At 34.4% G+C, this 17,864-nt stretch overlaps 1 protein-coding gene across 1 annotated transcript; it reads right to left on the bottom strand.

Annotated features, from left to right (window-relative positions):
* Window positions 1-751: 751 nt before the first annotated feature.
* Window positions 752-6,085, bottom strand: RHS17 (root hair specific 17). Its single transcript, XM_020384948.3, has 10 exons — window positions 5,407-6,085; window positions 5,214-5,273; window positions 5,044-5,134; window positions 4,845-4,921; window positions 4,262-4,350; window positions 3,948-4,131; window positions 2,673-2,854; window positions 2,331-2,433; window positions 1,907-2,238; window positions 752-1,460 (listed from the first exon to the last, which is right to left on the bottom strand). The coding sequence occupies exons 1-10, from the start codon at window positions 5,593-5,595 to the stop codon at window positions 1,013-1,015; spliced, it is 1,755 nt and encodes a 584-aa protein (XP_020240537.1). The 5' UTR covers window positions 5,596-6,085; the 3' UTR covers window positions 752-1,012.
* Window positions 6,086-17,864: the final 11,779 nt, after the last annotated feature.

Raw genomic sequence — 17,864 nt, 5'->3', positions numbered from 1 at the left:
GTAATTTTATCATCAATAAAATTATTGTACGTATTCTTTTATAAGGATGGTTGACTAAACTATCCATGGTAGTTCTTAGGATATCTTAATTATTTTATTTAACATATGTAAATATAATTTAGAATTCTGAACTCTTTTTAAGAAAATGATTTTGTAAAAACTTAAAGTTTGTAAACCTGAGTTCTTCAGGTGTGCCTTGATAAATACTTCTAATTTAAGGAAAGAAATAAGAAAGTAATATAGTTTGTCTGCAAGCTCAAATGAGGCAAAGACCTAAGGTATAGTGTTGTTATAAGACCTCAAAATTGTAAAAATATGCAGAAAGCTTTTAGTTTCTTGATTTCTTTTATCTGTACATAAAATCTTAACAAGATCCTACTTTCTCAATAAAAGAGTGTTGGTTAAGATAACGTCATTTTCTTTTTTATTAAATCCTTTACATGTAAAATATAATTTCAATAACATACTAGTTTGTTATGCCATTAATCACTTGTAGAAGAATTAAAATTTAAATTGTTATTATCGAGACAGACAAGTATTAGGACACAAAATCGGTTCAAATCCCGAAGGATGATACTTGATAGCGCGTAGAAAATCTTACTCAATAGAAAGCAAGTTTTCTCCTGGTGAGGTACGTATACAGTAGAAATCAAGTTAAAGAAAGTACGAAAAGATGTTCAACTGTAATTTTCAATTTTTTGGAACGGTCGCTTCTCCGGTGCTTAACACTATCCAGTGACTATAATCAAAGTAAAATAATGCCTTATCTAGTCTTTCCACAAGTGTGAGTTCTAGAAGCTTCAAACTCTAAAATGGCATATACAATTGCGACTGTCTACATTTTTGAAGCGGATCCCATATGAAACCTGAATATGTACAAAGGCTTAATTTTTTTCAATGCAGTCTATGAAAAAATGTATGAAGTTATCAATGGAAGCAGACCACAATAATTGGGAAATCAGGGAAAGTTGCTAGATATCAGTCAGAGTTAGAGATGAAGTTCAATCTTCATCTAATCGGAGAAGAATTCTTGCAATTCAGCTTGGTCCGTGCTCATTAGAAGAGGGAGTGAATCAAAAGTTTTAGTTCCTTTGAGCATATTCTGGTTTTTACTGTCCAAATAATCTACCTCAGACCACTGCTCTTCCTCGGTAAACTGCTCTTCAGTCCTGTTTTCTATCTTATCGCCTTCATGGTTATCACGTGTTTGATTTTGAGAATGGGAAATTCCCCCAATTTTTACCTCCGACTCTGATGAGTTTCGACATATGCAAGACGATGGATTCTCGTGAAACTCACCACTGCCGGGCCTCAACTCATTTGGCTCTCCCATAAAGCCTACCTGGTAAGTTCGAACTCGAGAGGCAAATTCCTCCCACGTTATATTATTTTTGTTCTTGAATAACACGTTCAACTTCTTTGCATTTGGGCGGATGGTGGGTTTATGACCTAAGTACCTCCTGCAACAGAGAACATATGAATAAATATGCGTAGGTAACATACTTGATTTTATCAGCATAAAGAAATATCGAAACAAAAACCAACAATTTCGAATAAATAACATGAGCACATGACAAGACGTAAAAGAATCTCTATTTTATGTTCAAATAAGCTAAAAGCTATTCATATCCAATCTCATGACTCTTCTTCCATGATAATTGCTTTGGATGGTCAATTTGCTGGGATTCAATTCTCTGTGTTACTTTAACACAAATGGAAAATAGTAGCCATGTATCTGGGCTAAATACCTAAGGTTATTGTTTGAATTAAGGTGGCAGTTCAAATAATCTTTTGAATTTAAATTGCTTTTCTACCAGTGAAGCAGCTTCTTACTTCCAGGTTCAGCTAGTGTAATATGACTTATATCCGATAAAAATGTAAGCACGGCACTAGAGAAGCAGCTTACCTTCTCCCAGCTAAAATTTTGGCCATGTTACCGTTATTGTTTGTAACAAAAACGTCACTGTCGTCACAAACTATGAAATCTAGTGCAGCCATGCGAGAAGAAAATGACGCAAATGGCGCCAACTCCTCCTTGGTAGCTATGGTCTCCTTTGAATGGAAGTTTGGAAAAAGAGCCTTGAGGGGAGCTAACGTTTCCTCACCTCCATATATTTCGCCAGATGCCACGTACAAGTGAACGTCTCTTCCAAAACCTAGTCCTCTTAGCATAAGACCAACTTCCTCTGGGGTAAGTGGGCATCTTCCATGTCTTCGAACTTTGTCAGGGTTACTTGGCTGTTTTCCATTCCCAAATAAAAATATATCAAATTTCAAACAAGCTAATAAAAGACGTGGAGCTGATTTCTTAAATGCTACTAAAACCTTACATGTAAATTTTTCCACCGTTTCCTAATTTCGCCAAGTTCTTTTTTTTCTTTATCTCCCCCTCCATAATAGCAACCAGAGAATGCAAGCATATCCGGTTCAAACCTATGTGATAAACATCAGTTTGAATCACAGTTTATCACATTGAACTTCGATAAGAAAAATGAAAAGAACTTTGCTTCACAATTACTAAATGCGAGTTAATTGGTACAACTTAAAGAAGCTGATTACAAATTCTAACGGTGATATGTGGCTCATGCTGCGTATTGCATTCTTTGTTGAGGAACTAAATGGCAAAGCAAACGAACCAGAAACAAAGGTTGGCTGTAATTATTAAATCTCACCTCAAATGTAGCGCAATGAAATGCTTACTTTTCATTTTCATCCGCTCAACTAACAATTTACCCATTTCCTGAATGCAATCCGTAAATTTGAGAGCATGGTAGTTAACCCTGCACCTCAGCCTTTGTAGCTCTTCATCCAACATATTAGCAAGTCTGTAGTCAAACTTAGTCAGCCGAACAATCTGCATGATTCAAGGAATTTAAGTGTCATCCATGGAATCAAGGACAACACCATAACGTACTTACTATTATTACAATAATTGGGTATTAGCAATTGTCGCATTATATCTTTGAAAAAAAAAAAATATTTCCTAAACACTACTCAGTAATTAACACAATTTCTTTATATATTTTATGGGACATAATGAATCGTACAAAATCTTTTCAAAACTATTACAACCGTTTGTTTTTCATTTTATTTTTTTAGAATATAAAATTTTAAGATAAGAAAATGTGTTTGAGCTCAAGTTTTAAAAAAAAATTTAATCTCATAAAATGTCATCTTCAATAAAAAAATTTAACAGGGTGTTATGGTTATGTTTTGTATTTATTTAAGAAGAATATATTTATATTAAAGAGGTTGTTGTTTTATTAGTTTTTTTTAGTGTATTTACACACAATTTTACATTGATTTAATATTGTCTATTTTGAATCTAAATAGTAATTAATGATTTTGTTTTTAATAATCATCTAAAAAAGCCTTTCACCAATGGAGTATGTATGTTTTACAAACTTTTATTTATCATTTTATTCTAATTGTGTGAGACTTAATTTGTATCTTAATACTAAATTTTTACACGCAATAATTATCTTTTGTAAATTTTAGTATTTTAGAATTCTAACATGGGTGACACCACGATATAAAAACAATTTTTATAAATATAAGAATCATTCAATAAAAAATATTTAATTTTTAACAAAACAATTCTAAATAAAAAAGATAAAAAAAATGTGGTCTATAAAAAATAAATGAATAACCCAAGTTTAATTTTTCTATCAAAATAAAAAATAAAAAAATGCTGAGATCCTACTTGACATTGGAGAACCTACCATTAAAAATTCAAAATAAGTACCATTGGATCCAATGTATTTGGCCAAACTTATAGCATGCTTATTGGTTAGTACTTGATAGTTACTACATTAGTTACCTAGCAAGTTGGGCTCTAAACATTGGACGAAAAACAACTGAGAGTGAGCAATTGTGGAACGCAAGCAATTGATGCAAATAATTTTGATGAAAGTCTACTACAACTGAGGATGCAATTAAAGACTTACACGCTTCTTGACTAGCACGGGTAAAACACGATTCTCATAGCACTTAGGGGTGCATTTCCTTGGAACCCGCAGCGTATATGGAGCCACAAAATTTTCGCCCATATTCGGAAGGTGTTTTATAATTCTCACGTCATTCCGGAGAAACGTTATAAACCAGTCTGCATCAAATAGTTCAGAAAAGTTGCTGCAAAAAATAGCACATATTATATTACAACTTAAGAGATGGAATTGTGGAAAGACGATGAATTTTTCTTCCAATAAAAATATCATATATGATTCCAGATGACTGATTGAAATGCAACGCAAAGACATACCTGGTGTCTTTCCAGAAAGATGTATGATCCAACTCTGGAACAACAAGAGTAGCATTCAAGAGATATGCAGCCACCACGGCATCAATTATCTGCAGCCATGACAGCATTATATGATTAAGAGATACTACTTCAACACCATCAGTAATCCAGTCACAGAAATTAGCCCTGAAATGACTCAAATTTGTACCCCTAAGCCCTAAATCACTCATCAAATTGGTGTCTGATTGAGCTTTTGGCCTGATAGCCCAGACAAAACCCGTATATCAAATTACCAATCTGTTTTTGTTGAGCACCCTTTGGCCATTACAGGAATTTCAACCATTGTTTCTGTGAACAATCTCGTGGCCTCTCCTTACAGTTAGAGCCATAGCATGTATCATATTTCATGATCATCATTCATCATTAATAAAGAAAGAGTAATTTTATAATACTTCCAATGGAATTGTACTTATGGAAAGAAAAGAACCATTCATGGTCAAACAATATTCTTGGTAGCACAGAGGCAGAGGTAAATCTTCGTATACGTTTACATCTGATTGATATTAAATCAATGCTACAGTTGTCTGCGGATGAAGAAACTTACCCCTGTTCTCTGTTGATTTAAACCTCCACTGGTGGCAATTAATAAGAATCGATCTGGATGCGTTTTGTCATTAGCCTCTGCAAGTGCAAGAATTAAGTACTTACGCAATTAAATTACAATTTGATTTAATTTAAAGTCGATATTAAATTCGTAAAGTGGTTGCGAAAAGCGAAGGAAGATCGGGCGGGATTAGCTTTACCTGTGAAATTGACACCGGCGTTACTGCAGCCTGAGAAAAGGTACGAGTGCATTGAACTCCATGCATCACGCCTGCAACTACCTCCACTCGCCTTCAAAGGAAAGATAAGCAAAATAAACATTATAAAATGCACAAGCAGAATGGCGGTTGCATTTCATTGAATAGCTTACCGGAACACGAAACGCCGAACCCTGATGTGATTCCAATAGTGATCTGATTTGACCGTTGGACTGAGTGTACCGCAAAACAGCGCAGAGCAACGCAACGCAACGCAACGCAACGAAGGAAGATTGATTTTAGTGAAAGATTAAAATAAAGAGTAATGAAATAGAACCGAAATGATTGAAGTGGATTTGCAATTACCGGAGGCGGAGCGAACAGAGAGAGCACGGGGAAGAGCAGAAGAAGGCAAGTAGCGGTAGCGGAGATGAGAGTGCGGTGGAGGAGCCGACTCCGAAGGAAACTCGCAATGAGGAGTCCGATTATTCTGGATTTCTCGGTGTGCGCGTGGTGCTTCTTTCTTCTCATTGTCATTGGCATGCCTATGGACATTGTTATTAATGGTTACGTACCTTGCACCGAATTTCAGTAATATTTACGTTGCTAATTACTATTGATTGCATGTGTCCGCAGCAACGACGCCGTTTCTCCCATTTTCCATTTTGTCACCTTCTTTCGTTTGCAACGGAACAGACTCTTTCTTTTCTTTTCTTTTCTTTTCTTTGAAGAAGAAGAAGGTGATGAAGAGGACGACCTTTCAACAAAAACCAACGCAACAGCACGTAACTCTCTCATGTGCTGACACCCGTAGATGATCAAATATATTATCAGCCGTTGATTTGGTCCCCGTACTTATCTAACCCAATCGTTTAAATCCTCATCATACTTATAGTTCCAACCTCCAACTAATCCCATTGCTTTGTCACCAAATCACAATTCGGATTAAGTTAAGCTCGCGTTAATTCAGTGTTTAACGTCGAGTACTTGGTTTGGTTTGGTTGTCCAAGTTTGATTCAAGTCAAATGTGTACAATCAATTCCATCACTACAAAACTGATAATAAAAATAAAAATACAGTACATTCGCTAAATATGGAGTGCATGGCAAGTTTCTTGGATGCTTGACTCCAACTAATTAACCAGCGGATTCTTTGGCTAAATTTGGAATTCAAAGTCTGTTAAAAGTGTCGTTCTCTTACATATTCTTTCCCTGCTTTTGGGTTGGAGCAAATTCTTACTGCAATTCTGTTATAGGAGTTTGTTTTTTTTTCGTACGCCACAAAAACGTGGCCACGGGGTCTTTTCATTACTCTCACATTCTCTTTTTAATTAGAATTTATAAATATTAATTAATCTCGTCTTATTAATTAAAGATCATCATGATCAAGATTCATGAAGACGTGAATGTGAAACACTGAAACATGCGTATATCATTCTACTTACTTACACCGATTAAATTAACACAAGATCCTTGTACATGCGATTTTAATTGATTGTACTTACAATTAAATCAAGCATTTTAGTAAAATAAATGAATATACAAAACTAATAAATTTTCAAAAGGACTAGTTTACATTTTAACCAACTTTTTCAAAAGAACTTTTAAAAAATAATAATTTTAAAAACTATCTTAAGCTTGTACTAAGAATTTTAATCATATTCATTGCAATAACAGTTATTTCCTTCATTGGTTCTGTAATATTAAGATTAAAATTTATTCATAGGAAAAAAGGAGGTTTCTTAAGGAATACGTGGGCAATGGCAACAAGTAACCACGACATACATTGATTGACGAGCGTTTAAGGCACAAATTCTTCTTTCTCCCGCTTAACTTTATTAGTACTTACTTATTTTGCATTTCCATCAAAAAACTGGTTGCTCTTTACTACTCTTCACGTGTATTTCATGTGGTTGCATGACCTCGATCGCTCTCGCGTTTCATTCCTCTTTGTTACGGCTACGAAACGAAAATTGTTATATGTAACTGCATGGAGGAGTTAAAGGACAAGCTATATCTATGAAAAAAGATGGAATTACTGAAGAGTGAAAATGATCAAGTTGGTCTTGCAAGATTTTACTAATTGTTAATAGTTCTTAATCTAGTGTAGCCTTGGAGGTCCTCCCGAGATTTATGCATTATTTGTTTGAGTAGATTTAGAAGAGAGAAAAGTAAATCAAAAAGAAGTGTGAAAGAGAACATATATTTTAATTATTGGTTGTTTGAAAAAGAAGAGAATTGATGAGATCCATGTTAAAAAAATCATCTCCAAAAAGAGTGAAGAAATTGATATAGAGAAAATGCATGAAAAAAAGTCTGGACCTGTCAAATAAAGTAAAATGATAAATTTATCTTTTTATTTTATAGTGTAAATATAATATTAGAGATGATTTATCAATGATTTAAATATGTTTTTAATTTCTGTAAAATGAATGAATTTTTATTTTGATCTTTTGTAAAAAAAATTCCTTTATTTTTTATTCTTTTAAAATTTGTAAACATTATTATTTTTAGTCTTTCTAAAATGTGCAAATTTTTGTTTTAGTTAAGTAAAATGTTTTTCTTTGATTTTCATCTCTCTAAATTTTAAAATCATTATTTTTTGTTCCTAGTAATCATTTTAAGGTGTATATATATAACACTTATTTTAATACTTTATAAAAAAAAATTAAAAAGTATTACATATAGACAAAATTTCACAGACAATTGTGGGTACTACTTATTCATATAAACTTTTAATGAATATAACTAAAAAGTCACATATTCATCTTATACAAACAAAAAATATATTTAACTTTTATAAATTCACCTTGAGTTCGAAATAAAAGGTTACAATGGAAGCATGTTAAACATTGGTATTGTGAAATTTGAAGTTTTACTAGACATTTCAATAAACTTATGTGCAATCAACCACATGTTAATAATAATTTGTATATAATCACATATATTTTTATTAATTATTTGTAAGATAAAATTAATTAATTTTACGCATGTAGTTAACACCATGTGTTAGCTAATTACCTCGTAACCCTATTAACCATTTGTAACCCTAAACTAATTAATCATTATATAACATTTTATCAAGCTCATGACATTATTTATTGGAAAAAATTGATTATGTATTATCGGTGTAAGATAATTTTACACGATTATCCAATTACAAAATATTACATATGATGTGTATGTTGACTTTTATAATAACTCTTTTAAAAATCACATCAATGATGATTTTTAATTAGTTGAGAATGTAAAACTTTTCACGTTAATAATGCATGACTATTAATAATTATATATCTATACTATTAATAAGGATAATATGTACATATTTTGTTGATTATTTGCTGTTCAAAAAAAAATAAAATTTGTTGACTATTTTGTTCTTTAACTTCTAAAACATTCTCTCTCTCATATTTTTTTATTTAGTTTTTTTTTTCTTACTCATTTATAAATTTATATTTCAAACTTCTCACACCCTTTAAATAACTACTTAAAACTGCTCACACTCTTTAATTGTTAACTACACATATTTAACTTCAATTATTTTTATCATTTATTTTATTTTTAAATTTTTTTAAAAATACATGGAAATACAAAGTACTTTTTTTTAATGTTAGTATGAATAATTACATATCAATAGTTATATATAATGAGATTATTATTATATATAATTAGTTATATATTATTGGTTTCTATACTTTATCTTTGGATACTTTTACCTCTATTTTTTTATTATTATTATAATCATCTTTTTTCAAAATCTTGTGTGGAGACACAAGTAAGGCTCACGTAAAATGATATAAAACATATGAAAAGCTAAATTTTAACTTTAGATATCTTAACTAATAGGAACGAAAGCACTTAACCAACTGAATTACAATCTAATAGGAAAGTACTTAAACAACTGAATTACAATCTAATTGACTAAATTATAAAACAACGTTAACTATATTTTTACAAGCATTTAACAACATACTCCAAATAGACGTGTGGTGTGTGATACTTTTTTTTCCATTTGCTGTAAAGAACCAATCACATTAATTTGTACTATATTGCATGGATTATTTTCTAACGGGAAGCAAATGAACAATGCAAAACATAGATTTTGTCTCAAACAAATGAAACAATGACTCAATTTATTTATTTTTTACATATTTGAATTCGTTTATATGTTGTTGTATGCATACAGGGATACATATATTAAGTTAACTAGTTTTTTAGTAAGTAAATTTCACATGCTAAATATTTATTATATATTATTAAAATTTATAATAAATTATATAATAATAAATATTAAAATGCGGATGTTAATTGTGTTTCTGTTCTGGTGCGGGTTCGGGCGTTTATGGATGCCTTTCAGAGTTGCGATGTGCATGATAGCAATTTGGTTGCTGACATATCTGATTTCTTGGAGATGCTTCTTCACTGATCAAATGGGCCCATCCTCCAGCTAAATTGTGATGTTGCGGTTGATCTCGATTCTAGGAAATTAGCTATTCGGGGAGTGTTGCGTGATCATTGGTGTAACACCTTCAAAATCATAACATCATATATAAGTAGGTATGTGATTGATTTGTTTATAATTTAATTGTTTTAAAATAGAATAATATGTGTTTTAAATAATTAAATATAATAAATAATTTATAATTGTTTTTTATAATATTTTTAAAATTATTAATAATTAATATTTCAACTCTTTAACAATAATATTTGATTTTTTTTTTATAATTTAAAAAATAATATTGATGTTTATAATAATGACTCATTCCCTCATATTGGTTTTAGTATTGAGAGTCAAAAGTGAAACCAAACTAATTTTAGTTTGATATTTTATTAAATAGAAATAAGTTGTATAATTAAATCATTTTTTTACTCAACTTTCTATTTGAATTTAAAAATTATTATTATTTTTGTTATTAATTATATATGAAGAGGAATCTTTTTATTTCAGAAGTAAATCTATTTACTCCGTTTAATAACTCATGCTTTATATTAAATTTCAATAATCTAACCGTTCAATTTAAAATTCTTAATATATAGTTCAAATCTATAAATTTTTAAAAAATTTAAAAATTATTTAATATTTTATTTTATTAATTCAAATTGACATTTTATAAATTAATTTGAAACACCACGCGAAATTTTCTCACGAAAACCATACTCTTCCAAATCAACCTCCCCAAAGACAAAAACCCACGGCCAACTCACATTTTCATTCTCTCCCTCACTCTCTTTTTCTGAAAAGAAAAACTAGCACACTCTCTCATTTACTCTAACTCCAGCAAATTAAAAATACTTTCTCTTTCAAATTTACTTCACTTGGCCGAGACATTCCGGTGAAGGAAGAAAACTCTTGTACTCTCTTTGATGCATGCGAGTTAAGAGAGTTTTTCTCTTCATTTCTGAGTTGCTGTCGTGAGCTTGGAGGAGAAGGAAAAGGTGGTTGCATGCAAGCTTGGAATACCCATCAAGATATCACCTTCATTCTCACCTCTCATTGGTGCATGCAAAGGAAAAAAATCATCACCACTCCATCTCCATATCTCATTCTCCTGAACATTTTGTGAAGCTTGGTTGTTAAGGTAAGGGGCGCTCTCTCTTGTGGACTCAAAACCATGGCTGTCTATGGAGGGTTTAGTCATATGGGAATGGTTGCACTCATTGCATGTATTTATTTCATTGTATGTGTCACGTGTGTGTTCAAAACCTTGCTGAAAATTGTTTGATGAAATTTGTTGAGAACAAATTTCTACATGCATGTTATTGTTATCCTTATTTTGCTCTGTTTGATCTTTAGGAGAGCTACAAATACAAAGGAGACTCTGTCCAAATTTTCTTAGAATTTAAAAACAAGTTTTCAAATTCGAAATTCAAACTACAATGAAAGAGAGGCTGGCTGGAAAGCTGAGCCCTCTGAATCTGCTTCAATGTTTTGAGTATATTTCAAGATCTAATCGTTTGATTTTTCAAAACTCAGTTTTAAATGAAAGAGACATAAAATGGAACAACTTTCATGTTTTACACTTTTTGAGACGAGACCGTTTTCAAGCTCATCTAGGAAGAACAAAGGGACTGTCGTGTTTTGGAAATTTGGCCTGGTAGTGGGTACCTTTTCTCAATTATGCACCTTTGTGAAAATATTTTGGAAAAAGAAAAATATTTCTTAAAACTAGAGAAATAGAGCTTTCAGGTAATATATAGTACAACATTTTTAAAATCCATTTTCTATTTTTAATAATTAGGTCTTTTGGAACTAGAATTCTAAAAGTGCTTTATTGTTGCTGGAAGTTAGCCTAAGAAGAAAAAAATTGCTAGGAAATTTAGAAAATTAATTTATGCATTAACTTTACCTTTCTGGAAAGATAAATGTATTGACTTTAAAGTGTAAAAAGTATCATACATATTGAGTTTGGGAAGAGGGAAAAAATTGCAAATCTTTGAACTATGTCAAATTTGGATTCAGTTTTATCGTGCTGACTTCCAGAAATTCTATAAAATGTTATACATTTTTTTTAATCAATGAGATACCATTCTAGAAAGCTATTATAATCAACTATATCTCTATGTAAAAAAATTTAGTATTAAAAAGGTGTTACTAATTTTCTTGGAAGCATGTTTTCTATCCTATAATATAGTAGAATGAATATTGTGTCTTATGCATTGTAATTGTGTTTAACTCATGATTGAATATTGTGGTTCTTAATAATGTATTATTGGTCAAAATCATTGAGATGAGGATCTCGATCAATTATTATTGTTCCATGTGCTAGCTGTTTTATTGGAGATCGGGAGGAGTGTATCCTTGGGCACTAGATCTTGTTTGTGACTGTAGGTGTTGAGATTCAACTTAGAATGTAGTGTGCCATGACAATATTGGTCATGTAAGTGGTTCTAGAACTCAATCATGAGTCTCTACGATGGATGAGTATTTATTGTGTTGTGGTTAGTGTGCGTGAGGTAAGTATACGTGTGAGCTTGATACATGATGGACTACAAGGAGGAAGAGATGAAGAGAGTCACATGGGATGTTGTGCTAGAAAGCTAACAAAGTTTGTGAGGAAGGGTCAATTGGTGATATGGAGGACAAGGTTCTCACCTAACAAAGAGTAATGTGTTATAGTCGGGGTGAGACTTGAGTTGGGATCGTCAATTTATCTAGTACCATGTGTAGCAGAACCCCACAGTGGCTAAAATTATGAACTTTCAGTGAGGAGTGTGTTAAGGAGTTAGTCCTCAAAGAACGGATGACCACAATTGGTACTTGGAGAGATTGTTGCATATAACGTGATTGTCCTTGGGGTATTGGTGTTGGGTTGTGGCAATAGTTTTCACATAGTCGACTTAGTAACTTCGATTGAGTATGAAGAATCATCAATTGGTGAGTCCACCATTGTACCATAGTTAGGGGTGTACTCCCAACAATCATATAATCTAAACTTGTGTAAGACCACTGAGTTCATATAGAGTTCGGCCACTGGCTAGTAAAAAAATTAAGAGGTTTTGTAACGAAAAACGAGTGGGAATCAAGAGTGAATCAACTAGATTGTTAGCTTGTGTGTCGGACTTTGATTATAGTCATCTGTTGTTTAACGAAACGAGGAGACTTATCTTTACATTTTATTTTCAAGATCAAATGTTAATATCAATGAAGATTGTATAAATATTTCTTCTTCACCTTTGTTATTTTTATATTTATTTATTTTATTTAGAGGTTTAGTTTTACATGCAGGAATTGGTTTAGCGATGACTGCTCTAAGTTTAGGACCATTTTCTTCTATGTATTTGATTTAGGTAGATCTAGGCTTAAGAACTTTTAGCATATGTATATGTAACCATATTTCTTTTTACTATATTTTTTTCGTTATACTTATATATCACTCAGCTTAGAAAAAATAATTATGTTATTATACTCCTTATTTTATGAATATGTATAGGTGTTTTAATAAAAAAATATATCATTTATTTTGTCTTAATCTCTTTTTAAATACATGCTTGAAAATGAGATGTTACTATGTTTACAGTTTTAAAATTTTAAAAAGGAACATTTCATTTACTATCTGATGTTAACATTAGAACTAACTAATGTTCTGTTGAAAAGTCAAAGAAGGTGGCTGCCAATGAAATCAAATTTGGCAGGCCACCGAAATCAAAATTGGAGGCACAGTAATCAAATTGAATTTGGAAACCGAATTCCAAATTGGAGGCCACCGAATTCACAATTTGATGGAGCGTTCACACTGCAATCGTTCCTTATAAATAGCAAGCCACTCCGTTCATTTTATGCATCCAACGAAAGCATAAACACTTGTAGGAAAATTGAGAGAGAGAGTGATTCTTAATTTTCTGGGTATAGTTGGGTCATGGGTTGTGAGTGGTTGTAAGTATTTTGAGAGATTGTGAGTGTTCTGTAAACACTTTTTATATTTCCCTTTTTCAGTAAAATATCTGCAGCAGCCCGGAGACGTAGGCAGAGTTGGCCGAACTCCGTTATCAATTTTGTGTGTGCTATTAGTCCACAATTATTTTTGCTCCATTCTCAAATCTGAAGTTACGGGAAAGATCAGCGTAATTTTTCCTAACAACTGGTATCAAAGCCGGTTGTTTCTGCTAAACTCTGGCGAGGTTACTATTCATATGAATAGTATTTTACTATTCACGTGAATAGTGAATAGTGTAAATTGGTCAGCGTTACCAATTTGTTGGCAGAAGCGATCCGAGAAGTCAGATTTGAGTGGGAGCAATGGCGGCAGATGAAGGAAAGGTGAAAATTGAAAAGTTCGATGGTGCGGACTTTAGCTTTTGGAAGATGCAGATCGAAGATTACCTGTACCAGAAAAAGCTACATCAACCTCTCGAAGGAAAGAAACCAGAGGGCATGAAGGATGATGAATGGTTCCTTCTTGATAGACAAGCCCTTGGAGTTATCCGCTTGACATTATCTCGTAATGTTGCTTTCAACATTGCAAAGGAAAAGACCACGGTGGGTCTTATGACGGCTCTTTCCAGTATGTATGAAAAGCCGTCAGCCTCAAACAAAGTTCACTTGATGAGGCGGTTGTTTAACTTGCGAATGGCGGAAGGCGCATCAGTAGCACAACATTTAAATGAACTCAGTACAGTCACAACCCAGTTGAGTTCAGTTGGAATTGAATTTGACGATGAAGTACGAGCATTGATACTTTTGTCTTCTCTACCAGAAAGTTGGAATGCTACTGTCACAGCTGTGAGTAGCTCATCGGGAAGCAATAAGTTGAAATCAGATGATGTTCGTGATCTGGTTCTCAGTGAAGAGATCCGACGGAGAGAGTCGGGTGAATCCTCAACCTCTTCAGTATTACATACAGAGTCAAGAGGGAGGGCTCCAACCAGAGGAAATGGACGTGGAAAATCAAGGGATAACAGGTCCAAATCCAGAAATCATCGTAGTTCTAACAACTCAAAAACTATCAAGTGTTGGAACTGTGGGCAGACCGGGCACTACAAAAATCAGTGCAAGAATGCACCGAAGAATCAGGAGGCGAAAGCAGAGGCAAATATTGCTTCTACCTCAGGAAGAGATGATGCATTAATATGCTCTTTGGAGAGCAAGGAGGAGTCTTGGGTGTTAGACTCTGGAGCATCTTTCCACGCTACTTCGCAGAGAGAATTCTTCGAGAATTATGTTCCCGGAAACCTTGGTAAAGTCTACCTTGGTAATGAACAATCTTGTGAGATTGTTGGAAAAGGTGTAGTGAAGATTAAGCTAAAAGGGTCTGTATGGGAATTGAAGAATGTCAGACATATTCCCGACCTAACGAAGAACTTAATCTCAGTAGGCCAGTTGGCCAGTGAAGGCTACACAACGACCTTCCATGGTGATGATTGGAAGATTTCCAAGGGTGCAATGACGATTGCTCGTGGTAAAAAGAGCGGTACTCTTTACAAAACAGCAGGAGCGTGTCATTTAATTGCAGTTGCAGCAAATGACAATCCCAATTTATGGCACCAAAGACTTGGCCATATGAGTGAGAAAGGGATGAAGATCATGCACTCTAAAGGAAAATTACCAGGTCTTCAGTCAGTGGAAATTGACATGTGTGAAGACTGTATACTTGGAAAGCAGAAAAGAGTCAGCTTTCAGACAAGTGGAAGAACCCCAAAGAAGGAGAAACTCGAGCTTGTTCACTCCGATGTGTGGGGTCCAACGACTGTCTCATCCATCAGTGGGAAGCAATACTTCGTGACTTTTATTGATGATCACTCTCGGAAAGTATGGGTATACTTTCTAAAACATAAGTCAGATGTATTTGAGGCTTTCAAGATATGGAAAGCCATGGTTGAAAATGAGACAGGATTGAAGATTAAAAAGCTTAGAACCGACAATGGTGGTGAATATGAAGACACCAGATTCAAGAAGTTCTGCTATGAGCACGGAATTAGAATGGAGAGAACTGTGCCTGGTACACCGCAACACAATGGTGTAGCTGAGCGGATGAACCGAACATTGACTGAGAGAGCCAGAAGCTTGCGTATGCAGTCAGGCTTACCAAAACAGTTTTGGGCAGAAGCAGTCAACACAGCAGCATACTTGATCAACCGAGGTCCATCGGTACCATTGGAGTATAGAATACCAGAAGAGGTATGGAGCGGAAAGGAGGTAAAACTCACACATCTTAGAGTTTTCGGTTGCGTAGCATATGTGCATATCAGTGATCAAGGCAGAAATAAGCTTGATCCAAAATCGAAGAAGTGCACTCTCATCGGTTATGGTGAAGATGAGTTTGGCTATCGCCTATGGGATGATGAAAACAAAAAGATGATCCGCAGCAGAGATGTAATCTTCAATGAGAGAGTGATGTACAAGGACAGACATAGTACTGATGCCAGTAACTCAGAAAAGAGTAGGCCAGTGTATGCAGAGGTGGATGATGTCCCAGAAAGTCCTATAGTTGAAACTCCTCAACCAGAGGAATCAACAGAGCAAAGTTGTGAACAACAGTCAGACACACCAGAGCCTTCAACTTCAGCTCCTGTGAGGAGATCATCCCGGCCTCATGTACCTAACAGGAGATACATGAACTATATGTTGCTGACTGATGGAGGTGAGCCTGAAGATTATGATGAAGCATGTCAGGCCACAGATGCCAGCAAGTGGGAGCATGCCATGAAGGACGAAATGAAGTCTTTGATCTCAAATCAGACGTGGGAACTAGTTGAGTTACCCAGAGATAAGAAAGCACTTCACAACAAATGGGTGTATCGAGTAAAAGAGGAGCATGATGGCTCCAAAAGATACAAAGCTCGATTAGTAGTCAAAGGATTCCAGCAAAAGGAAGGAGTTGACTATACAGAGATTTATTCTCCAGTTGTGAAGCTCAATACAATCAGAACAGTGTTGAGCATTGTTGCTAGTGAAGAGCTCTACCTAGAGCAGTTAGATGTGAAGACTGCATTTCTTCATGGAGATCTAGATGAGGAGATATACATGCACCAACCAGAAGGCTTCTCAGAGAAAGGAAAAGAGAATATGGTGTGCAGGTTGAAGAAGAGCTTGTATGGTCTGAAACAAGCTCCAAGACAGTGGTACAAGAAGTTTGATGGCTTCATGCACAAAGAAGACTTCCATAAGTGCAATGCTGACCACTGTTGCTACTTCAAGAGATATAAGTCCAGTTATATCATTCTGCTACTTTATGTTGATGATATGTTAGTAGCTGGTTTAGATATGGATGAGATAAGAAGCTTGAAGCAGCGATTGTCAAGAGAATTTGACATGAAGGACTTAGGTCCTGCAAAGAAGATTCTTGGAATGCAAATCACGAGAGATAAGCAAAGAGGGATTTTGCAGTTATCTCAAGCAGAGTACATCAACCGTGTTTTGCAAAGATTTAACATGGGCGACGCCAAGCCAGTTAGTACACCTTTGGCTAGTCATTTTCGCCTATCCAAGGATCAGTCTCCTCAGACGGAGGAAGAAAGATATTTTATGGCTAAAGTTCCATATGCTTCAGCCATTGGAAGTTTGATGTACGCAATGGTCTGTACAAGGCCAGATATTGGCCATGCAGTGGGAGTTGTTAGCAGGTTTATGTCGAATCCAGGAAAAGCTCATTGGGAAGCAGTTAAATGGATTTTGAGGTATCTACGAGGCACCACAGAAAGATGTTTGCACTTTGGTAAAGGCAAAATAAAGGTGCAAGGATATGTAGATGCAGACTATGGAGGTGAAGTCGATCACCGAAGAAGTACCACCGGTTACATTTTTACTGTTGGTACTACAGCTGTCAGTTGGATGTCGCAGGTACAGAAAATTGTCGCTTTATCCACTACAGAAGCTGAGTACGTAGCAGTGACAGAAGCCAGTAAAGAATTGATATGGCTTCAGGGTTTGTTAACAGAGCTGGGATTCATCCAAGAGAAGAGTGTTTTGCATAGTGATAGTCAGAGTGCAATACATCTGGCAAAGAATTCAGCATTTCATTCTAGGACAAAACACATCGATATCCGTTATCACTTTATCAGATCTCTGCTAGAGGATGAGGTGTTAACATTGAAGAAGATCTTAGGAAGCAGGAACCCAGCAGACATGTTGACAAAGGTGGTGACCATTGACAAACTGAAGTTGTGCTCAACTTCAGTTGGCCTGCTAGAGTAACAGACCAGGGAAGGTTGCTGCATTGATTAAAGTGTGAAGACAGATTGAAATCAGTCTTCAAGTGGGAGATTGTTGAAAAGTCAAAGAAGGTGGCTGCCAATGAAATCAAATTTGGCAGGCCACCGAAATCAAAATTGGAGGCACAGTAATCAAATTGAATTTGGAAACCGAATTCCAAATTGGAGGCCACCGAA

Source organism: Cajanus cajan, chromosome 9 (genome assembly GCF_000230855.2).
Source record: "Cajanus cajan strain Asha chromosome 9, NIPB_CcT2T_4, whole genome shotgun sequence".
In the NCBI taxonomy this organism is placed as follows: domain Eukaryota; kingdom Viridiplantae; phylum Streptophyta; class Magnoliopsida; order Fabales; family Fabaceae; genus Cajanus; species Cajanus cajan.
Note: the sequence above shows the minus strand (reverse complement) of the source record. Positions and strands in the feature narration are given on the sequence as shown.